This window comes from Cynara cardunculus (assembly GCF_001531365.2).
Source record: "Cynara cardunculus var. scolymus isolate 2C chromosome LG 1, CcrdV1, whole genome shotgun sequence".
Taxonomy (NCBI): Eukaryota; Viridiplantae; Streptophyta; class Magnoliopsida; order Asterales; family Asteraceae; genus Cynara; species Cynara cardunculus.
This window is the reverse complement of record NC_037528.1, coordinates 9,319,531-9,344,634: the sequence shown is the minus strand read 5'-3', so window position 1 is coordinate 9,344,634 and position 25,104 is coordinate 9,319,531. Positions and strand designations below refer to the sequence as shown.

The window sequence follows — 25,104 nt, the reverse complement described above, 5'->3', positions numbered from 1 at the left end:
TTGGAGCAATTTGATGTTCATCGAATATTCCTTTTAGCCACTCGGTTTGTGGCGCACCATTTAAGGCTTTGGGGATATAGTGGTGGTCTCATCTTGTTCGGATTCAAATCCGAACATTGTCAAAGCCCCATTTGTGGTGGTCTCGGCTGGCTTAGAAACTCACAGTTACCAAAAATGATATTCGTTTCATTAAGATTAAGATAAAGAAACAAATTTACTATATTTGTTATTTTATTTTTTGTTTCATGAAAAAATACATTTTTTTTAACATCTGCTTTGGCATGCGGGTTCTGGGTGATGAGCAGACTACGAGAAAGTGGGACGATCATCCACTCGTCATTCTGTTTCTTCTCCAATATCTCTCCTTCATTTCAAACCTTTTTCCATTCTCGTCCTCCCTGTGTCTCCTCTGATTCTACGCCTGTCAAAAGCAATGGCCGTCGCAGCGGTTGTGATTTTGCCAATAGGCCTACTCTTCCTTCTATCTGGACTCCTCATCAATTTTCTTCAGGTATTCCGCTTTATTTCATTCATCCACTCATGTTTCTCGTTTCCTGAACGCAATCCTTGTTTTTCCAACAGTTTAATAATGAATCATCAAATATTTAGAATTATCTGATGGTGTGGAGATCCAGGATTTAAGAAATTTGTATCTACATTATACATTATACATACTAAAAGTATATAAGATTATTGGTGTTAATTTTATTATATCCATATGCAATTAAAAAGTATATAACCCTCCTTACTCTTCTCACCTTTAAGTCTCCTTCTCACACGATTCTTTGCTTTACCTTGGATTAGTGAAGTTTAGAGTGGTTTATGATATTATTTATTAAAGGAAAATATATATTGAAGACTTGAACACTGATTTTAAATCATGCTTTTCTTGATGCTAATAGCCAGAGCAACTTCAATCTTGTTAACTAATTTGTGACTACTCTTCAGGCATTCCTTTTCATCCTCGTTCGTCCTTTCTCAAACAATATGTACAGGAAGGTCAATGCCCATCTTGCAGAACTGTTGTGGTTGGAGGTCATATGGCTTTTCGACTGGTGGGCACACATTAAGGTGTTTGAAGTTCAATGTTATTATTGCATACTTTTATGTTTCTCATAGTTGTGTTGTCACTCTCCTGGTTATATGATGGAAACCTTCTTCCAGATAGAAATTTATCATGGTAAATGTATAAAATGAATTTGGATTGATCTATTTTCTCATATTTTAAGTGGATGCACAGTTATTGACTCTTAATAACACTTGTGTTATTGGTTTGGCTCTCAAGTTATATATGTGTTAACCTTTATATGGTTTCCTCTTAAAGTATCTTACTTACGTTCATTTACACCATCATCACAACCTGTATTTGATCACAAAGATGAACTTTTTCTTTGGCTGAGCCAATTCATCTCATTGTGCTTGGCCATCATGCTTTGCATATGCTTGTCCTGCTAGAATTTATCTTAGTGCAGCACCCTTACTAGATTCTTACAAAATGTCAAGCACTCACATTGAAGCGCGAGCTTTATTTCTTTCTTGGTTTATAGGATCATATGGAGACTCATCTTTGAAGTAGGTGCTGGCTTGAGAGGCTTGCCATAGTCTACCAGGCATGATTTGCCTGATCCTACTTCACATTGTGATGTCAATTTGAGAAGCTAGCCAACTTCACTTTTTCAGGATGAACTTCATATTTTTAGTTTCCAAGTGCATAGCATTATTCGATTTTCTGATTTTTTTTGTTGGTCAGTCTCGTTAAACCCAAACTGTCAACTGTCGCCCGTCAATAGAATTCATCATAATTGTTTATGATTATTGACAAACGTTTTTGCTTGTCTACATACAAGGTGTATCATCAATAAACATAGCTTCATGACATGTTCCACAATGTTGGCTTAAAATGCTTCTTGTGGTGGTGACGGGTTGTATCTTTTTTCAGGTTGATTTGTATATAGATTCTGAAACACTTGAATTAATGGGTGAGAGCTCGACTTAGCCACTTGTGGTATTATTTCGATAGTTCATGTAGTTGCAGTACTACATTTGTATACAACCTTGAGCATATTTTACATGTCAGCTTATTTCTATTATCTTCAGGTAAAGAACATGCACTCCTTGTCTGCAACCATAAAAGCGACATTGACTGGCTTATCGGGTGGGTCTTGGCTCAGGTAATTGTGTATATGTACATGACATCAAGTCTGGACCCCTTTTAGTGGGTCGGATATGGACTTCTTGGCTCATTAGATTGGCAGAGAATTGGACTTGGTCTGTGTGATGGGTGGGATATGAGACACCAGACAGGGTACAACATGGTGATTTGATTTGCTTCTCAGTTCTCACAAACATCAAATTTTGTATGCGTTTTGACTTTGAAAACTGCTTTAATTAGAGGAAAATCTTTTCTATGTTGTAAGGCATTTGCTCTCTATAATACTTTATGCACCCCTTTCATTAATTTTATGTCTTGTTGGCAGCGTTCAGGTTGTCTTGGTAGCGCTCTTGCTTTGATAAAAAAATCGTTGAAGTTCCTCCCGGTAAGTAAAGTCCATTTTACATTACTCAGTAACTCACAGCAGAGTAGGATGTGTTATCACTTGGCCGTGAAAAAGTGTGCTAAATAAAAGTAAAAAATATGCACATTGCTGGTTTGATGTTGTAACTGCATTAGGATGGCTATATAACCAGCCGTGCTGCATCTCTCAGAATGTTGTGTCATCAAGAAGCAACATATGCAAACGAGAAGACTTGGAAAACCTCACCCCAAAGGTCAGTAACCCAGGGGTGAGAACTTTTGCAGCCTACACATTGACACACCACTAGTGAATTGGTGTCCTGTTGGGGAACTCACAAATATAGGATTAGAACTAAGGACCTCTAGGTGTTGGGGTACCAGGTCTCATGCACATTGGAATAATAAAACTTGCCACCTGTCTAGTAATCCATACAAAACGGGATAGATAAGATGTTTCAAAATTATATCTTCTTAAATGCCGAAACTTTAAGGAAGATGTTGAATCGTACAATGAACACTAGCATGTTGTCTCTATGGTATCCACACGAACCAGCCAAATCCTATTCACGTCCTATGTAAAGAGAGGAGAGCCTTATTCTTTGTGTTGCTAGACATGGTTTCTTGAAGGACTGTTGGGTTTTCAAAAGAAAGGAACATAACATTTTTTTCACGTTTTAGGGTTCACAAAATCATGTAAATATGACTTCCTTTTTTATACATGAGTTTGCATCATATGCACATTTCAGCCATCAACTTTTATCCTTATTCAATTAATAATTTAATTCAATTAAGTTATAAATTAGATAAATAAGTAAGTAAATACTTCAATTATTTATTTATTTTCTTATTCGGTTTTGTTTTTTGCATGTGATTCATCTTCTCAAAGATGCAATAAAACTGCTATGGCATATTCACGGATGCTCCTGCACCCATTACCTTTCTGATGTCCCAACACCAGAACGCCTCCGACTTAAACATAGTCTGAGCTTACACCACCTTATCCTCTTTAGCACACTTGCTAGTATTGCAAGTCCCCTCCATTTTTCTTTTATCTATCCCACAGTGGCGATTGGGCCATAAACTTTGGGGGATTACAAGTTGTAAGCATCCTTTTTTTCTTGAGAAACTATATTGACTATGTGATATGAGCATGTATGGGTTTCCTTGGTATCATTCTTTCGAGGGGACCAAAGACTTCACTTCAGTCACACTGGATGGACAATTTGATCATGTAATCATGCAAGTTTCACCCTGTGGTATTGTCGTACACCCAACAACTATTATGTCACTCAGTTACGATGTGATTAGATTTAGCATCAAAGTGTATGACTTAACCATAGTAGATTTCAAGATCATCAAGTCAAAGGACATTATTCTACTACGATTATATGAGAAACACTTATGACACTCATATAACATCCTCTAGTGTTCTCATGATAGGTTTGTCAAACACACAAGTTCACTAACTTGTACCTATATGTGAACTCCATATGAACTATATGAGTTCCTACATATTCTATTTTCAACTGTAATACTTCAACCTTAGTCTAAATCTAAAATAGTACTTGACTAATAAGGACTTTTTAAGAATCATATTCCAAGGTTATTAACATGTTCATCACACAACATAGAGTATAACAATGACACATAGACTATGCCTTTTAATTAACCATAGCTCGTTAATTTCAAAATACAATCATCTAATGATTGGCTTTTGGGATCACTAACACTAGGTTGTCAGGAGCAAGCTCCAATGATTTGAGCAAGTCCAGTTGGGCAGGGTGGCAGTGATTGTGTAATCTGTGATGCATCTGCTCTAGACTCTATATTTTGGTTCTTCAGTTGGTTAATATTACATCTAGATCTAAGAAGGAACCTGAGTATTTCTTCACATGAAATAAAAGAGTATATGTATGCAGGTTATTGGCTGGTCCATGTGGTTTACGGAATACATCTTCCTGGAAAGAAACTGGTCCAAAGACAAGAATACATTGAAGGTGAGATTTCAATAACCTTTCATAGATCAAAATGGAATTAACCTACGCTCATGAAAACTTTTTTTTTTCTGTCTTTTTTTTTTTGTTGGGGGGGGGGGGGGGATCAACTGCAGGCAGGTTTTGAAAACCTTAGAGATTTCCCAATGCCTTTCTGGTTGGCTGTTTTTGTAGAAGGGACACGCTTCACACAGGCAAAGCTTCTTGCCGCTCAGGAGTATGCTGTTGCAACAAAGTTACCTGTCCCTAAGAATGTTTTGATTCCTCGAACAAAGGTTTAAGATTTCTTTCTTTTCTTACTCCCTCCACAATGTGGAAATAGTGGAGAAATGGCACATGATTATGATCTCAAGAACTACATAATAGTAAAGTGCTAGGATTTCCTATGCAGTTGCATCCAAAATTATCTAGCATATATAGAAATAAAGCCATTTTATATGGTTCAGGGTTTTGTTGCTGCAGTAAATCACCTGCGCTCATTTGTTCCAGCAATCTACAATTGTACGGTGGCCATTCCAAAAGACGAGCCATTGCCAACAGTATTGAGAATGTTCGGAGGAAGATCTTCCAGGGTAAAAACCAACTGTTTCTTGAACATTTACTCGTCTCATTAACAGTTCACAGACATCCTACTTGTCTTTGTAAAATACCAACACATCGACATCCTTGCTTCCTTTTCTAAAGAAGTCTGAACACTGTTTCTTTTAGGTACACGTGCAGATCAAGAGACACTTGATCTGTGATTTGCCAGAAACTGATGATGCCATCAGACAATGGTGTAGAGACATATTTATCGAAAAGGTATTAGAGCATCTTTAACAATATCGTAAAATGCCATTTTGCTAGTTTGGAAACTCCAACTGGCAGGCAAAAGAACGCATTTTGCCAGAGATGCGTGTGATGGATCGATATCAGTTCAAAAATACCATGGTACTAATCAGTGAACAAACTGCGATGGATTTTCAGGATGCTTCATTGGAGCTACATCATTTCAAAAACTCATTCGAGGACATGGAATGTCATGGCATTGGTAGACCAAAAAAGTCATTATTCGTAAGAGTCTTTAATTAAAATCTGGGTGACGATTTTGATGGTTCTATGTGGTCTCTAATTTAATCACCCTTTTTGTTTCTATATGAACAGGTTGTTATAGTTTGGTCATGTGTTCTAATATATGGGGGTGTTGAATTCTTCAAATGGTGTTCATTTTCTTGGGGAACAATAGCATTTTGCGCGGTGGTATTGTTGGTGGTTGTGATCTCTATGCACGTTCTCATCCTATTTTCTCAATCAGAAAAATCGAACCCTCCCCAAGAGGCGTCAGCAATTAATAGCCAAGACATTTTGAAGCACAAGCTTCTTCCATGATCTGAGCAGATAGATAGTCTTGAGATTCCTCTATTTTCGGGTATTTCGCTTGGCGTCGTGATTTTAGTGATCAAGCCTTAAAATTAGCAGGCAATGTGACCAACTGCAGTTTGTATATTATATGTTCATTTATTCGTTCTTAAATTAAGAGGCTATGTGGCCAACGCAGTTTGTATATGGCTTATTATCCTATTCAATTCGTTTTAATTAGATCATATTTAAACCCATTCATGTAAATAGATAGAAACTTTGCTGCTTAAAGATATTGGAGAATGAGAGAGATAAGTTATACAGGTTTTAGATTCGATCCTAGCACCCCACTCTCCCCAGCTGTTGAGTAAACACAAAAAAATGCTCCTTTTGTATTAGTGTCCTTAGAGGCAGGTTGTCTGTGAGATTAGTTGAGGTTGTCGGTAATCAACTTTTTGTCTAAAATAAACTATTATGTAAATTAATTGTTAATTAAAAATATGTTGATTGCCGTAAAACATTTTTATTTACTTTAGTATCCTTGGAATCTTGGAATTTATAGGATGCTTTCGTAGACAAATATATGGTCGAAGTGGCAACCGATAGTCGAATGTGTTGCATTATTGGCAATGTACAACCCACCTCCATTTTACGAAAATGTGAAAACATTCTTATCACATGTGATAATATGCGTGAAGGGACCCTGTGATGTGCGGACGACGTGTTCTATGACATAGGCCGCACCAAAGATTGTTTGCGTCTATGATTTAGCATCATATCTGATGGTCTTGATGGATTATAGTATCATATCAACATCACCCTTCATATGTGATAATAAATGTGAGGGGGCTTAGGGGTTGTTTGTTTACCTCTTAATAGTTCCATTAAGAGGCAACCTCTGAATCGTTAAGCGGTGAATCTTGTTTGGCAAAAAAAATCTGTCTCTTAATGGTTCTAAAACCCTCTGAATGATTTTTGTATCATGGATCTCCTTTAACCATTAAGAGCCCTAATTTCATTGTACATAATTACCAAACAATTATATTTCATTTTGCACTATATTATGATAGCCTCTTAATCATTCTGACCACTTAATCATTCTGCACCAAACCATTCAGCAATTGCCAAACAACCCCTTAGTAGTGTAAGGGAGACTTGGCCCGCAACGAAGATCGCATCGAAAATCGTCGGCATCTCTGATTTAGTATCAGATGCGTATCTTATGTGATGAAATAATAGTATCACATGTGATTGTCTATAGTAAAATCGCGTTCTTGTCTTCTTGTTTGAACCATTTCCTATATATATAGGGTATATTTCAAATACAACCATGTCCATTTGTACAACCAATGCAACCCAATCAATTGAGATATTTATAGAAATGATAAACGTTCATTTATTATGATTTAAATATTTATGAAAAATGATTAAAGTTCATTAATTATAATCAATACTTTATATTAGAAGACAATCAAAACTTTTATGAAATAACATATTAATTAAATTAAATGAACGGTTAAGATTGAATTGTATTGGTTGTACAAATATAAAGGGTTGTATAATAACTCACCTATATATATATAAATAAATTTTTTTGTTCAATTTTAGTTCCCTATATATAAAATCATAATTATAGTTAATTAACTTATCGTATTTAAACAGGTAATGGGTGCTTGGGCCTGTCTCCTCCTTCAAGTTTGTATTTTTCCTAAATACCAACCATACTCCTCACCAATCAAGATACAAATCATTTATATCCAATAATACACATCATCAAACATATCATAAATATAAATTAAATAAAAGATGTGATATAAATAAGATATGATAATTTAAGATGTGAGATTTTCATATCTTATTATAACAATAGGAGGGCAAGACATTAGCCCATTTAATATTGTAACTAAACGTAATAAATGAATACGATATGATTCTTAATTAAAATTATTTATATCTTATGTTTAATAATATCTTAAAATTCATAAAAAAAACTAATAATTCAAAACCAAGCATATGGACCCGGTTTAAGATTCAAGATATAACGGAGCTCGAACATCGATTTGGGTTTAATATGATAATAATGGATATATTTTGCATCATAATTTAATGAAACTAGTCTTAATTTAAACCTATTTATGCACCTCTAATTTAGTCCGTCTCCACCCCCCTCCCCACACACACACACACACACATATATATATATATATATATATATATATATATAACGACATGTCAACATAAATTTACCAATTCAAGTAATTTAATGGACCGATTAACAAATTATAGTTATCATGATGTTTTAAATTAAGTTCGATAATTTAATTGAATAATAAAATTCTAAATTATCTTGATGTTGTGATAGTTATTATCAATCACATGATAAAACCCACTTCATTCATTTAACTTTATATGGTATGTTTTGATACAATCAAATTTAAAGATTGTGACTTGTTGCTTATTTTAAGCAATTTATAACTTGTTTGTTTTGCAATATCAATTTTAAATCTTATTATATTTTTAATGTTATGATTTTGATAAAATAAAAAAGAAATTAAAAACACTACAGAGTTTGGTTTGGGGATTCATCTCAATATTTTTGTATGGGGTGTAAAGTAGGGTTTTTAATAACAGTTTCAATAATTTCATTAGTTTTGAAAAATTATTGATTTAATTTTTATTTAAGATGTTATTTAGAAAAACTATAATTTCCGTAAAAATCATACATGATTTACAATCAATTGACTTTTTTTGAATCACATGTGATTTAAATCGTCAAAATAGTGATTTAAAATAAAATTGGAAAAAAAATACAGTGAAAACAAAATCACATGTGATGTATAGCATAACACATTTGATATGTATAAGATCACATGTGATTTAAAACGTAATTCGTAATTTACAAATATCACATGTAATATTGTAGATAACTTACAAATCTTTTCCACTTCTATGATCAATAGCACATGTGATATGTTGACGAAAATTAGCGATTTATTTTTGGAAAAAACGTCGATTAAATGTGGATGTCATATATGATTTTTAACGAAAATTGTAAAAGATCTTAGATAAATTATTTCAACAATAAACAAATATTTTAAATAAAAAACTAAAACACACTTATTTTAAATGTCATAAAAATAAACAAATAAAAAATTAATCATGCATAAATCACGAAAATTGTAATTTTTTTTTAAATAAATACATTAATTGAATGCATTAAATAACCCTTATATCAATAAATAAATTTTCATATATAATTCATATGCAACCAATGTGACATATGCCTTTTTGGGCGATTTTTAAGAAAAGTTTTATTTAAAACATGATTTAAATAAATGATTGGTTGTGTGATTCATCCTCTTATTTAGATAGCATTCTTGTTTGAACCTTTTTATATAACACATATTATATTAAAAGTTTTATAAATTAAAATAAAAAAATATTTTAAAATACCCAAGTAGCACATGAACTCTATTTAGAATGAATAATTCTTCTTGCATTTTTCGAAAGCCAAAATAAAGAATCGACAAATTGCTAAAAGAATAAAAACCTAGAATATTATAACCAGACTAAAACACTATGATTGGCCCCCAAAAGATTTCGGTCGCCTTTTCTATCGATCTTTCTTATATGCCGTTGTATCTACTCCTCACCTGGCAATATCTTACATTGAAACACTCTCAAACAAATACCTTGAAATTTTAGCCTTTTGCATGTAACTCATTTGACAAATAGGTGTAAGGGTTGTAAATGATGCGAGTCAAGTATCGATATACTCAACTCAAACTTAATAGCCATTTCTCAAGCTTGAACAGAACTCGAAAACTTGTGAGTAGTTAAATACTTTACTCGACTCGACCTCTATTGCAATTTCTTAAATTCAAGCTCGAGCTCGAATTCATTTGAAGCTCGAACTCCAACTCGAATCAAGTCCGAACTTGAATCAAACTCGAACCAAACTTACCCGTTGAAATTTATGAAATTTTAAGATCTTTCTCTTATAACCTTTAAAACTTAAAGATGTTCTTTTAAATTTTATAATATAAAGAGACGCGCCTTAACTTCATCGTCAAAGAGACAAAGTTACAAACTCCATTCACTCCCATTTCTTTTTACAACACCTCTCCACCCTTTATTTACCATCTCTCTTTCAAATCCGGGACAACTTTATCAACATTTTATAGCTTTTGTCATCTTTTTAGATTATGAATTTAATTAAAAAACAATTGATTTATAATTAAAAATTACACAATTTTGTTCAAATATCTAAAAATATAATACATTTTTATTATACTATATTTTATAAATTATATTATAAACCTGATTATATTGCAGAACTAATTATATATAAAAATCGAGTATCTAACGAGCTTTTCCAGTCGAGCATTGGGTAGCTCGACTTAACATATTGAGTCGAGCTCGAGTTAGAATCGAGCCTATTCGAGTAAGTGTTGATTGAGTCAATCTCGAATAACTCACGAGTTATTTCATATTATTTATATCCATAATTATAGATGTAGTGATTTTGTCTAAATAAAAGATAGGTACCGTATATAACGAGCCCCACTAACCTTGCCTGTTAATCAAAAAATACCCCCTAATATTAATGTGTTTAAAGACAAGTTAAATCTAACGTCGACAGTAATCAACTTTTTATCGAATTGCATTGAATTATTTTTTCTTACACATGAATCATGATCATGATGACGTAAGCGTGGTAATTAATAATCCATAACCGCCTCTCTTATTGATACAGAGAATTCCCACAAGGTTATGAAGACGTTCAGATATTGCCAACCCTCCGATTTAAATAACCACTAAAAGGAATTCCAACAATAAACAAATCAGCACAAAATCTTTCGATATCAAATTGAGAAAACCATTTTCTGGATTCTGGGTTTCTACTTCTCTACTCATCTATCAGTCAAACTCGATTTGAGATGTCGATCTTGGGTTTAATGGGGTCTGTGAAGGATGAAGAGAAGATAGAGATGGTCGGACAAGGGTCAAAGGATGCTATTTTGTATGTCAATGGAGTCCGCAAAGTGCTTCCTGATGGTTTGGCTCACTTAAGTCTGCTCGAGTATCTCAGAGGTAAAAACAACGACTTACAGTTAAAATTAAAGTTGTCTTTTGGAATTTAATTAGCTTACTTATCTTATTTGTTCGTGAGTAATCTTGTTAGGTTCGAATTAAATTCAAGAATCTCCACCTGATTTGGTTCATAAGAATTTTGTTTGAAAACCTCAAAAGGAAGGGGGCGGGGGAGATTGTGGAAGCACTACTTGATGATCAAGTTGAATCAAAATTCGATTATGGGTTAATTTTAAGATTAAATCCATTTGTCTAGAAAATGGCTTTCTGGGGTTCTTCAAATAGAGACGAATGGAAGGGCTGATCCACGGCAATCTCTATGATTGACCTTCTGATGCTTTGAGCAGACTGCGACTGAGAAAAAAGATTTGGGAATTTCTATCTGAAACTGCAAGATAACTCTAGATGTTAAAAGTTCCCTACTTCATTTGATTGTTTGTGTTTGCATCAGTTGTGATTTTGTTTATTTCTCTTGTATCCATGCTTGTTTGTGATATTAACAGACCTTTAGTAGGTTAGAGGTTTATTTTTTGCTCTATTAACCATAATCATCCGAGGAACTGCGTTCCAAATCAGTGGCAATTTTTGTCCCCATTTCATACAAAAACTTGTTTACTTTCCTACTAAATGATCTGACCTCTCTTGTTGCCCCCTCTTGTGGTGATAAAAGATGTAGGTTTAACAGGAACAAAGTTGGGATGTGGTGAAGGAGGTTGTGGGGCATGCACTGTGATGGTTTCTTACTTTGATCAAAACTCGAAGAAATGTGTGTGAGTGATTTGATCAAAGATTCAGTTCACTTTAGCAAACTTCTAGGCTTTATCCACCTTCATTCATAGATCAGTTTTCCATCTGAAGTATGTTCACTTTAGGATCGTTTTCACTTCCGTTTCCATGTTATTATGACTCGTACAAGATCGTTTCTCGTGTTTATAAGAAGCTATAATCCCATCTCTATGTTGTACTTCAGGCATCAGGCGATCAATGCTTGCTTGGCTCCGCTATATTCTGTCGAAGGAATGCACGTAATCACAGTGGAGGGGTTAGGGAACCGGAGATTTGGTTTGCATCCAGTCCAGGTACACTCTTTTTTAGTTCCCTTATTTCTTATTCCATTTCAATTTATACCTCTTGAACAAGGTACCTCTTGCATTGGCTGTGGTTGTTGCCAACTTGATCTAAAGAACTTAACACGTATAGCATCTGAGCATGGCATCAATGAAATATCGAGTTTAATGCCTACGTTTGATTTCCATATGCCGAATTTTCAACTGAATTTCTCACACTTATGTTATTCCAAGTGCCAAAGGCTAAGCTTTTATGGACTTGTAATGAAGGTTCAAGATGGCATATGATATTTAAGCAGGTTTATATAAAAAATGCTATAAATATTCTGAAAGAGGCATTCTGAACGAAAAATTGCCATCTTTTCTCCATGTCCATTTCTCCTCGGATCAGAGAATGGGCTTCAAAATAACATCTTTGTTTCTCCTTGCATTATCTAAACGGGCCTGCAAAATGAAACGCTAAATGGCCAAAGAATTTTCTTAGCATCTTTATGTATTACTTCCCTTTAAAATATATGCAGGAATCATTGGCACGTAGTCACGGCTCACAATGTGGATTTTGTACACCTGGATTTGTCATGTCTATGTATGCATTATTGAGGTCTAGCAAAAGCCCACCTAGTGAAGAGCAGATTGAAGAAAGCCTTGCAGGAAATTTGTGTCGATGTACTGGTTATAGACCGATTCTTGATGCATTTCGAGTCTTTGCCAAGAGTAATGACTTGTTATACACGAGTGGTTCTGTTCCGTTACAAGAACCTAGAGAGGGTGAGTTTGTTTGCCCTTCGACTGGTAAGCCGTGTTCTTGTGGGTCCAAAACTGTTGGCGGCAAAGAAACCTTCCAACAAACTAATATTTGCCACAGTGACTTTAAGCCTGTTTCTTATAACGAAATTGATGGAAGTTCATACACAAACAAAGAAATCATATTCCCACCTCAGCTTTTGATGAGGAAATCAAGCTATATAAGCTTAAAAGGATCTGGTGGGATCGAATGGCATAGGCCATTACTGTTGAAACATGTATTGGAGTTAAAAGAAAGATACCCTGATGCAAAATTAGTTGTAGGAAACACGGAAGTGGGAATTGAAACTAGGTTAAAGAAAATTCACTACCCGGTTTTCATATCTGTTACCCATGTACCTGAGCTTAATATGCTGAGTGTTAACGATGGTGGCATGGAGATAGGTGCTGCTGTTAGGCTGTCAGAGCTTCAGAAATTTCTCAAAAAAATTGTTGAGGACCATCCTTCTTATGAAACATCAGCTTGTAAGGCTATCATTGAACAAATAAAATGGTTTGCTGGAACTCAGATAAGAAATGTTGCATCTGTTGGAGGGAACATATGCACTGCCAGTCCAATTTCAGACTTGAATCCTCTTTGGATGGCTTCAGGAGCAAAGTTTCAAATCATTGACTGCAAAGGAAACATTAGAACTTCCCTGGCTGAAAATTTCTTCTTGGGTTATCGTAAAGTGGATTTGGGGGTTAATGAGATTCTTCTTTCGGTTTTTCTTCCTTGGACTCGGCGGTTTGAGCATGTGAAAGAATATAAGCAGGCTCACCGAAGAGATGATGATATTGCACTTGTAAATGCTGGAATGCGTGTTTATCTTGAAGAAAAGGATCAGAAGTGGATTGTTTCGGATGCATGTATTGTCTATGGCGGGGTTGCTGCTATTTCGCTATCGGCCATAAGAACAAAAGATTATCTTATTGGGAAGGCATGGAACAAGGAACTTTTGCAGCATTCTTTGGAAATCTTGAGGCAGGATATCGTGATTTCGGAAGATGCACCAGGTGGTATGGTGGAGTTTCGTAAATCTTTGACTCTAAGTTTCTTTTTCAAATTCTTCTTGTGGGTATCTCATCAAATGGACGGTCAAGATTTCTTTAACGAACCTGTACCTAAGTCGTATCTATCGGCTGTTGAGTCATTTCACCGTCCATCCGTCGTGGGTAGTCAAGATTTTGAAATTATGAAACAGGGCACTGCGGTGGGATCTCCTGAGGTTCATCTGTCAGCAAGACTTCAGGTAACAGGAGAGGCCGAGTACACGGATGACACCCCAATGCCGCCTGGTGGTTTACATGCCGCTTTAATATTAAGCAAGAAGCCTCATGCTCGTCTTCTCTCAATTGATGATTCAGGCGCCAGATCTTCACCTGGGTTTGCCGGGATCTTTTTTGCCAAAGATGTTCCAGGTGATAATACTACTGGCCCTGTTGTTGCAGACGAGGAAGTTTTTGCTTCGGAGATCGTCACTTGTGTCGGCCAGGTCCAGAAATTTTCTTATCCTCCAAGGGTTTTTTGAAATGGAGAAATCAAATTGATTTACATCTTGATTTAGGACTTATTTACTTTTTGAACCATTATACCAGGTTTTTGCAGCAAACAAACTAGTTGTTCTTGCGAAAATGCAAAGAAAACACTATACTTTGCAAGAATGAGCGATTTTGGACAAAAGTTGCAAGTATTGAATGTCCCTTTTTTGCCCAAAATTGCTTTTTCTCGCAAGGTGTTCTTTTTTCTTCCTTTTTTTTTGCATTTCCAAAAGAATGATGGGTTTACAATGGTTTGTCTCTGAAAAGTTTATCAGTCGTCATCTAAAGTAGCCGTTATTCCTTATCATTTACTGCCAAATTTATGCAGATTATAGGAGTTGTTGTTGCTGACACTCACGAAAACGCCAAACTTGCAGCAAGAAAAGTTGTCATCGAGTATGAAGTTCTGCCTGCGATCTTATCCATAGAGGATGCTGTTAAGTCCAAAAGTTTTCACCCTGATTCGTATAGGTCTTTAAGTAAAGGGGATGTTGGACTCTGTTTTCAATCCGATGAATGCCATACGGTCATCGAGGGTGAGGTTCATATTGGAGGCCAAGAACACTTCTATTTGGAGCCACAAAGCAGTTTCGTTTGGACTATGGACGGTGGCAATGAGGTTCACATGATTTCATCAACTCAAGTAAGCACCACATGATTTGTAAGATCCTTATAAGCTCAATAACTTCCACCATGGTTTTAAGTTGATTCGGAGGTTATTCGATCAGCCTACTGCTTTGGGCTTTTGCATAAGCTTTGGCCTTTTCACTGTCTTTAATGCATTTCTGTTTTATGGGTGTCTGTTTTCGGACTGATTTTGCTTTTTTGCTTGTATATAGGCACCACAAAAGCATCAAAAGTATGTGTCACATGTGCTTGGTCTCCCGATGTCGAAAGTGGTTTGTAAGATAAAGCGAATTGGTGGTGGATTTGGTGGGAAGGAGACGAGATCCGCTGTATTTGCCGCTGTTGCCGCTGTGCCTTCATACCTGTTGAATCGTCCTGTAAAACTTACGTTAGACAGGGATATAGATATGATGATATCTGGGCAGCGGCATAGCTTTCTTGGAAAGTATAAGGTATGATTTACTAATTCAATTAGTCAAAGATTTGTGTTCTTAGATTTCGCAAACCCGAGGAGCCTTGGTGCATTAGGTCGGGTTGTTTGGACATATGATTGAACAAATAGTATGTTTGCTTGGCTAAAAAAAGTGCTATTACATGAATTAGGTTGGGTTCACGAATGAAGGGAAGGTGCTTGCACTTGATCTTGAAATCTATAACAATGCGGGGAATTCGCTTGATCTTTCTCAAGCAATACTCGAACGTGCAATGTATCACTCGGATAATGTCTACGAGATTCCCCATGTTAGAGTTAGAGGAAGTGTTTGCTTCACTAATTTTCCTAGCAACACTGCGTTCAGAGGGTTTGGTGGACCTCAAGGCATGCTCGTTACTGAGAATTGGATTCATAGAATTGCCATGGAAGTTGAGAAAAGTCCAGAAGAGATCAGAGTATGTTTTTCGTACTTGTTAAAATTTCAAATAGATGTTTATTTTGTTTGATCGAGATTATTACTAGGATATGTTTGGTGAACTAGCTGATTAGCTGAAAAACCGGTTGTTGGCTGATAAGCTAGCCGATAAACTTGTCACGTTTGGTAAAAACTAGCTGATAAGCTAGATGACTGCCTAACATGACATGTTGAAAAATTAATCAAAAAAATATCAGTGGCAAAATTATAAAGAAGTGGAAAAAATCCCCTGAAGTTTCAAAAAGCTATCTTATAAGCTATTTTCAAACAGGCTTTTTCAATAAGCTAAAAAAAATTATCTTATGGTTGCCAACATGGCCTAAAAGTATGATTCTATTTTCAGGAAATTAATTTCTTGAGTGAAGGGTCAATATTACACTATGGTCAACAAATTCAAGACTGTACTTTGCATCGGCTGTGGGATGAACTTAAGAAATCCTGCAACTTTCTGAAAGCTCGAAGTGAAGTTGAAGAGTTCAATCTTAATAATCGATGGAAAAAACGTGGAATTGCTATGGTTCCAACGAAATTTGGCATTTCATTTACGACAAAGTTCATGAACCAGGTGATTTTGTGTTTGACATGATCGACTATCATTTCTTGTTTCCAATGGTTATGTTTACCATAATAGTTACATGTTTTAGTGCTCATCGGCTGCAGGCAGGTGCACTCGTTCAAGTGTATACAGATGGAACCGTGTTGGTCACACATGGCGGTGTCGAGATGGGACAGGGTTTACATACTAAGGTTGCGCAAATTGCTGCTTCCGCCTTTGAAATTCCTCTTAGCTCGGTATTTATTTCAGAGACGAGTACTGACAAGGTAATAACATATTGTGACGGACTTATCTGTCGGAAATAGTACATGAAAATTAAAATATTATTTTGAAATGTAGCACTATGTATGCTTTTCTCGATGGCTTGGTAACTTGTTGAAAAAGCCTCGTTTGTAAGCCATATGCTAGCTTTTTGAAAAAGAAATTCAGATAGTGTTCCAATGAGCTCCGGTGGTGTTTTTTCATTTTTTCCAATTATGCCTCCTATATTTTGCATAAATGACCAAAAACCCTATGTCCCTTTAGGTCATTTTAAATTGTAATCTAGTTTGTCAGCTAGTTTACCGAACGTGACTAGCTTACCGGCTAATAACTGTTGCTTTATGCTGGTTAGGTTCCTAATGCATCTCCGACAGCAGCTTCCGCTAGTTCTGATATGTATGGTGCCGCAGTTTTGGATGCTTGCAAGCAAATAAAAGCAAGAATGGAGCCGATCGCATCTAGGAAAAAACATACTTCTTTTGAGGAGGTACCTTGATTGATTCAGGAATTCGAACAACAAAAGGACTGAATTACCATCTAACTATGGGTATCATGTTTCAATTGTTTTCAGTTGGTAAATGCATGCTATTTTGAGCGTGTAGATCTTTCTGCACACGGGTTTTACATCGTCCCTGACATTGGTTTTGACTGGGGGACCGGCAAAGGCCATCCGTTCAGGTATTTCACATATGGAGCTGCGTTTGCGGAGGTGGAAATCGACGCATTAACCGGAGATTTCCACACAAGGGCCGCAGATGTTATATTGGATCTCGGATTCTCCATCAATCCAGCCATTGACATCGGACAGGTACCTTCTCGTTTCGCTTTCCATTTATCGATCATTACTCGGATGCTCAAAAAGCAATGAATGATTGTTTTGCATACATATATAGATTGAAGGAGCATTTGTGCAAGGTATTGGATGGGTGGCTTTGGAGGAGTTGAAATGGGGAGATGAAGCTCACAAATGGATTCAATCAGGTTGCTTGTTCACATCTGGTCCTGGAAATTATAAAATTCCATCTGTCAATGATGTCCCATTCAAGTTCAAGGTTTCTCTATTGAAGGTAATCAATCATTCTACTCTATATAATATTATATACTTTCGCGCACTCCTCACATTTAGTGATATTTGAACCGATGACCTTCCGGGAGGACGAGCTCTACCGATAACCTGGGTACCGTTGGGTCAATGACCAACTTGGGGCTGTTTGGTTGGTTTTCGTGTTTGTTTTCAACTTAATAAGCTTAATGGGTGGTTATCTTAATTGGTTAAGTTATATTAAGGTGCTTGATTTTAACTTAATCCTAAAAGATTTGACTTAACATATTAAGTTAGCTCATCCTATCTTAATGCATTAAGCTATAAATGTTCCCAAAATTACCCTTGTCCTACAATTTTTAATCACACCTATCATTAAAAAATAAATAGTTAAACGACATGCATAAATTAAACAATAATACTTTATTGTTTTATATATATATTTAAAGTTATTAAGTATTATGTTATGAACTCATTGAATTCATATTATTTATGTTATTTTAAGTAATTCATATTATTTTTACTTTTTTGTCATAAAATCAAATAAATTTTCATTCAACATATATGTAGACACTAGACATTTTTGTTAAGATTATTTATTTAGGACAAAAATTGTTGAATTTATCTTAAAGCTGTATGAGTGGATTAGTCTGTCTATATAGATTGAGAAGGTTTTTGTGTGATAGGGTTTTTTCATAGATGGAAAGAGTGTTTTTTAATTGGGAGGGCCATGTTTGGAAAAAACGTGGGTTTCTGCACAAAGCTTCCCCAGCTTACTGAATAAGCCACTTTCTATATCATTATGTCGCTCCCAAACAGTCATGTATACCTGACTGTATAAGCTGTGAGCCCTGTTAAGCCCATTAAGTTACTAGTGAACAGACCCTTACGGTAGTTGTAAAAAAGGTTCCAAAAATTTGGTTTTTCAATCTGGGATTTGTTTGTAATACAGGATGCTCCGAATGATAAGGCCATACATTCATCAAAAGCTGTTGGTGAACCTCCATTCTTTCTGGCTACATCGGTGTTTTTTGCCATAAAAGATGCGATTGTAGCTGCAAGAGCTGAATCGGGGTGCCATGGCTGGTTTCCTCTCGACAACCCTGCAACTCCTGAGCGCATCCGGATGGCGTGTACCGATGACTTCACCACACCATTTGCCAAATCTGATTTCAGACCCAAACTCAGTGTTTAGTAAACCAATGTTATTCAAGAAATCTTTAGATGCAAATCTGCACGTCAACAACTATGGAGGAAAAGAGAGGGATGAACAGATGTCTTTTTTCTACTCTGCGTAATTAAAAAAGGAAAACAGGTATTTACTCAGACTTGTTTGGTTTGTATTATTTCACTTTTTTAGTTTAATTCAGCATCTTTGTATACCCATCAAAATTAAACATAATATTTCAGTGCAGCTTTCTTGCTTCTCATTGATTTATCGTATTAATTAGGCTAATTTTTTTTTTTGTGAAATCACTGACAATTTTCTCAGTAATTTGTTAAAAATTGTGAATTTCGTCCCTGTGGTTTCAAAATTTTGGTTTTTATCCTTGTGGTTTACATTTTATTTCTATCTTTGTCCCTAAGCTCGAAATAGCCTTAAAATGAATGATTAAAATAGAAATAAATTGTAAACTTTAGAAACGACAAAATCAATAAATTTTAAATTATAAGGATAAAAAAGGTAATGCATAAACCATAAGGATGAATTATACAATTTTTCAAAACCGCAAGGATAAAAATCATAATTTTAAAACCATGAAAACACATATTTTCAACAAATTACAGGAACTAAAAACGTAATTTACTCTAAGTTTTTTAAAAAGCCACACCAATTATCAACTATGTTTTAAATGATAGGTTAGTTATTTGATATTTTAACTGATTATAATTAAGATAAGTTTATAGAACATTTTTTGAAAAAAAATATTCAATAAAAACAAGTGTTTTATGAAAAATATATAAAAATCTTCTATAAGATTGCTTATATATTTTAAAAATATTCCAAAACACTTGTTAAAATATCTAAAAGTACCCTATAAAATTTATTGTTACATTTTTAAATAAGAAACATTATTTTTTGATTCCGCAAACTTTAGTGCTAAAAAGCCCCTTATTACGATACTATAAACTTGATTTTATAATAGTATCCTCATTATCCCAAACACTACTAAGCACCAGACTATCAATAACGAAAAGTTACCGAAGATATTATTGATGGATGGATTACCAACAACATGAAATTTTACAATTTTTTCGTTGGTGATTTCATGACCATCGGTGATCTGTAGACTGTAGGTAAAGAATATATTCACTGACGAAGTACGAACAGATGTTGAAATATGATATTAATTTGTTCCAATCTTGTCATGTTAGTAATTTAAGGTATTGTTATTTTATCTTCTAGAGTTTTAGGGACTGTTTTTGTTAGTAATAAATGATAAATACTTGGAGGACTGTGCCTCACTTCTAGCCAAGTACAAGGGTAACAGAGTAATGCTGTGAAAAGTGCAAGTACTATCTATCTTATTAATCTCTTTATTCTCTCTAAAACAAGTTGTGTATAATTAGGGTTTCTATCTTATTGACCTGAATATCCAATCCATTATACGAACAGAATAATCCCAGGATGACCACCTGCTATGCAACGATTACTAAATTTTAAAACGAAGAAACAAATTAGTTATCTAGATCCCAATAAACTTAAAGAAAATGGAACAAAACTAAATAACAAGATAACTACATTAGATGCGGCCTATTAACAATTAATATTAATAAAAAATCAAAGGCGAGCAATAAAAGACTAAGTCAACATATGCAGAAAACTAAATAAATACAGAAAATTTAACAAGTGCATAAAATTAATCAATAGTGCTTAAAAGTAAAAGAGTGTAAGCTTCAAACCAAATCTTCTTCCCCCTTATTGAAAAGATCGACCAAAAAAACTTGTGAAAAACCAAAAAATCGTGTTCTAAGAGAATAGTACGGTCTATCTCCAAGAAAAAAACCCATAAAAAAACAATAAAAAAGCAAGTCAAAAGTACCAAAAAAACCTATAAAAATTCGGCTACCAGGCCCCTTTCACGACTGTGAAGACATCCCTTCACGGGTGTCAAAGCAAATAGAAAGTTTAAAAGTTTTCAGACAAGGTTCATTGGCGTGAAAGGTGGGTTTCACGCCCGTGAAAGCAAACAAAATGTAATTTTCATTTCAGAGGGGTTTTCTTAGCGATCTTGAAGGCTATCCAACACCCGCGAAGCGTGGCAAATCTTTAATCTTCAAATTTTCAACTTTTTGCTGAAAGTCTCTATCATCATGGCCATGGGTACAAATCTCCTCCTTCGCTTCCTTCTTGGCATCGCTCTTCGTTCCATCCGATCCATCCACCATATTGCCTTCAACATCTCATATAATCTACATAAATTATACCAGAAGCATAAAAACTAATCAAAAAACATTCCAACCATAATTAGAGAAAGAAATGGAAAAAATAATAATAAAAGTGCATGAAAAGACTAAAATGCATAGAAGGCACAAATAAAATACACAAAGCTACATGCATAAAATACATTCAACAACGAATGTCCAATTTCGCATAGAAACGTAAATATAATAATTTTTTATTAATTATCTAAAACCGTACATAATTTTTATCTTAGACAATATTTCATTTGTTTACTTCCGGCAAAGAAAGAGTAGAAATAATTGATATGCGATAATTAATGATTCATAAAACATAGATGAATTAACGAAGATCATTCCACGTTAATCTTACCTCATTCGGCTTTGTTGAAGAATTGAAGTGAAGAAGCTTAACCTTTACTAATGTCATGGTAGGTGGCATTACAAATTTGTTCCTTAATCAACTCCTAACACATTAATTTAATATATATATTTATTTAATTCAAATTTGATTTTTTCTGATAAATTGATGATATTGTTATTAAAAACAGAGTTTCAATAGCAAACAATCTCTGAAAACAAAGAACGTAGCGATAATCTATTTGGTTAAACACAAATTTACAGCAGCACAAAACCGGTGTTATGATGCAAATCAGAAAGAAAAAATTAGAAGGAACACAAAGATTTACGTGGTTCGGCCTTAGCCTACATCTACCGAGCAGACAAATTCACTACCAAATTGTGGAGATTACAAAGGTTCACACACTCACATTTACACAACATTCTACTGTTCCTCTTTCTTAGAAAAACCACAAGTCTTTCTCTTTTCTTTTGTATCTGTATTATACTCATTTATTGTTGTCCTATTAATTAACAATTAATTATTGCTTTATAATAATATAGAGGAATGAGAAATAGAACGATAATACAATATACATGTCATATGATGATTGATGGATAGAAAAGGTTTATGTAAGAAAATGCTTTGTACAACATAAAAAAGTGTTTTGTAAGAACCCCATAAAAGTGGGACAACCGGATTATGTTCTACCAGAACCCGTAAGATATTAATCAAAAACACACACACATATAAAAGTAACGTAAAATATCTATATTTTTTCGTTGATGGTTCTAATTCATTGGAGGTTCTATGTTCATGTTTAGCCATGCATTGATTGTTCTATTTGTTTCAAGATTGAGCCATCTTATATTAAAAAAAAGTTATTCCTTGATTATTTGTTTTCAGATGAATGAAAAGCAATAGCAATAGCAATAGCATTTACCCATTTGATGTGGTAGCATAAATATACAAAGGTATAACTTAAATAAACAAAGGTAACATCGAATGTTGGTTGCATCATTAATTCAAGAATACATAGTTGAATAAGAATGACAACCTTATGCATCAGTAATGTCTTGGCGATGGGGGAGACTTATAGTAGTAAGCCGGAGGAGGGGAAGATTTTGATGGAGGATGAGGTGATATATGGTTATATGGATGTGGAGGAGGAGACGTGTAAACGTATGGAGGTGGTGGGGATGGTGATGGTGGAGGGGGAGACTTGTAAACATACGGAGGTGGTGGGGATGGCGATGGCGGTGGAGGAGACATGTAAATAAGGAGGAGGAGATTTGTGAAGAGAAGGTAGATGAGGCCATGTGTGCTTCGCCTTCAATGGTGGTGGTGGGGGAGACTTGTAATGCTTCAGCGGTGGTGGCAGCCTCCATCCATAAGGGCGTGGAGAGTTATAAGTGTAAGGTTTATCAGCAACAACAATGGTGGCTAATAAGAGGAAAGCAATAACATTTAGAAATTGAGGCCATTGCCTCAACACCTCAAGACTTGCCATGTTGATCAGATTTGTATTTGTGGGTGAGGATGATTTGATTAGAACCTTTTTTATATATAATTAATCTTTTTTGTTTTCGTAATTGTTAATGGTCTAGAAACGACCTTGATGAAAACGTGACATACTTCTTGTTGCTCTTGTTATATTTATCACAATCGTTGTAGTAGTGGATACATGTAATTATCGTTTAAAGCAATTGTGAGAATGGCAATGGTAGGGTTAATGGGAGACATATTATCCTTTGGTTACTTGAAAACAAGTTGCATTAGATCTGCATAAAGGGGAAGAGTCTCACGAATTGAAGGTGGTGGTGGTAATGGAGGGAGGAGTGCTGTACATGACTATATATATATATATATAGGTGGAGGTTCAAATGGGAACCCCTATAATTTACGAGAATACGAGAACAATCTAATAACCTCAAACTTTTTTAATTAATAAATTAACTTATATTAAATATAAATAAATTAACAAATACAGTAATATAATTAAGTAATTTTTATAATTTTTATTTTATTTTAATTAATCATAATTATCCCTTTTTTTCTGCATGTTTGTTTCCATTCTCTTCTCTCCCCTTGTGATAATTGTGTGATTGTGTAACCATAATCTATCGAAACCATGATCAATCAAGTGTAACCATAATTATGATAAATGTGTGATTGTCTAACCCTAACCGATCGAAACCATGATCAAATTGAGTGCGCAAGTGATGTTATAATAGTGATATCACATGATTATCACACCCATATCGCACCAAATTGTTTAGTGGATTTCGCCCGTAATCGTTGTGATAAATGTGTGATTGTCTAATTCTAACCTATCAAAACCATGAGTAATCGTTATGATAAATGTGTGATTGTCTAACTCTAACTGATCGAAATCATGATCAAATCGAGTGCACTGTTATGATAGTGATATCACATGATTATCACACCCATATTACACCAAATTGGTAGTCGATTTTCTAAGTTAACCCTAACCAAGCGGAATTCTTGTGATAATTGTGTGATAATCACATGATTATCACACCCATATCACACCCAAATCACACCAAATCGTGTTGATATAAGCGATAATGTGATAATCACACCCATATCACATGATAATCACATGATTAACCGTTTATTAGATAATGATAATCATGATCGTGTTAAAAGATTTTATGATATCATTTCCATTATTATCCTTTTAATTTTAATATTTTTTGAATCTTTTTAAATTTCAATTTTAATTTTAAAAATCTTTTAATTTTATTTTTTATCACAATATGAGGTTATTGAGTTGTTCTCGCATTCTCGTAAATCACAGGGGTTCTCGTTTGAATTCTTCCATATATATATATATATGGGAACGTTCAAATAAAAAACACTCAATTTGTAAAAACCATGAAAACCTCATTCAACCAATCATAATTTTTTATTTTGTTCATTTTTTTGTAATTATGAAAGGTTGATTAACCATTTTTATTATGTAGGGTGTTAATCATGGATATTATCATGTTCATTATTTTAATTTTAAAGAAATACATGAAACAGTTTCATTAAAATTTCATTAAATATTATATGAAACAATTTCATAACCATATATTAAAGAAATTCATAAAAAAAAGTATTATATGAAACAATTTCACAAGATTAAACAATTTTATGAAAAAATTTCATAAGATTAAACAATGAAATCGACGTATGAGGATGATTTGTACGGTTTTTACAAATGAGGATGATTTTCATTTGAACGCTCCTATATATATATATATATATATATATATATAGACTTGAGATCATGTGAGACCAATGGTTTTTCGTGAGACCCGTAAGACCAATTCTCAACCATTGGATTAGATTTATAATCGTCAAATCTGAAAATTCATAAACGCCACGAGACTTCTCAATATTTACAAAACTGCCACTTTGCAACTTTAGACCATTAGATCATTAACTATAAAGTTGATCAATGAACATAAATTGGTCTTACGGGTCTCACGAAAATTCTTTAGTCTCACGTGAACCCGATTATATATATATATATATATATATATATATATATATATATATCCAAATGGAGGATTGAATATAAAATGAGAGATTAATTTTAAACAATTGGTGAGAAAAAATGGTACCTC

The 25,104-nt window shown here is 34.4% G+C and overlaps 2 protein-coding genes across 6 annotated transcripts; both read left to right on the top strand.

Annotated features, from left to right (window-relative positions):
* Nucleotides 1–433: 433 nt before the first annotated feature.
* Nucleotides 434–5,877, top strand: LOC112508704 (1-acyl-sn-glycerol-3-phosphate acyltransferase 3). Its single transcript, XM_025113445.1, has 11 exons — nucleotides 434–511; nucleotides 949–1,071; nucleotides 1,940–1,979; nucleotides 2,098–2,171; nucleotides 2,478–2,537; nucleotides 4,435–4,512; nucleotides 4,626–4,784; nucleotides 4,956–5,081; nucleotides 5,218–5,310; nucleotides 5,476–5,562; nucleotides 5,653–5,877. Exons 1-11 carry the CDS (start codon nucleotides 434–436, stop codon nucleotides 5,875–5,877), a joined length of 1,143 nt encoding a protein of 380 aa, XP_024969213.1.
* A 4,764-nt stretch (nucleotides 5,878–10,641) lies between these two features.
* On the top strand, nucleotides 10,642–19,170 carry LOC112511831 (xanthine dehydrogenase 1-like). 5 transcript variants are annotated; one of them, XM_025117640.1, is made up of 14 exons: nucleotides 10,642–10,941; nucleotides 11,612–11,711; nucleotides 11,912–12,020; nucleotides 12,530–14,287; nucleotides 14,662–14,729; nucleotides 14,805–14,976; nucleotides 15,173–15,412; nucleotides 15,564–15,848; nucleotides 16,212–16,433; nucleotides 16,529–16,690; nucleotides 17,038–17,172; nucleotides 17,257–17,493; nucleotides 17,579–17,752; nucleotides 18,680–19,170. In XM_025117640.1, the coding sequence occupies exons 1-14, from the start codon at nucleotides 10,788–10,790 to the stop codon at nucleotides 18,920–18,922; spliced, it is 4,059 nt and encodes a 1,352-aa protein (XP_024973408.1). In that variant the 5' UTR covers nucleotides 10,642–10,787; the 3' UTR covers nucleotides 18,923–19,170. The 5 variants fall into 5 exon arrangements, with proteins under 5 accessions (XP_024973408.1, XP_024973396.1, XP_024973430.1 ...); XM_025117628.1 differs by having other exon boundaries at nucleotides 14,662–14,976; XM_025117662.1 differs by lacking the exon at nucleotides 18,680–19,170 and having other exon boundaries at nucleotides 14,662–14,976; nucleotides 17,601–17,713.
* Nucleotides 19,171–25,104: the final 5,934 nt, after the last annotated feature.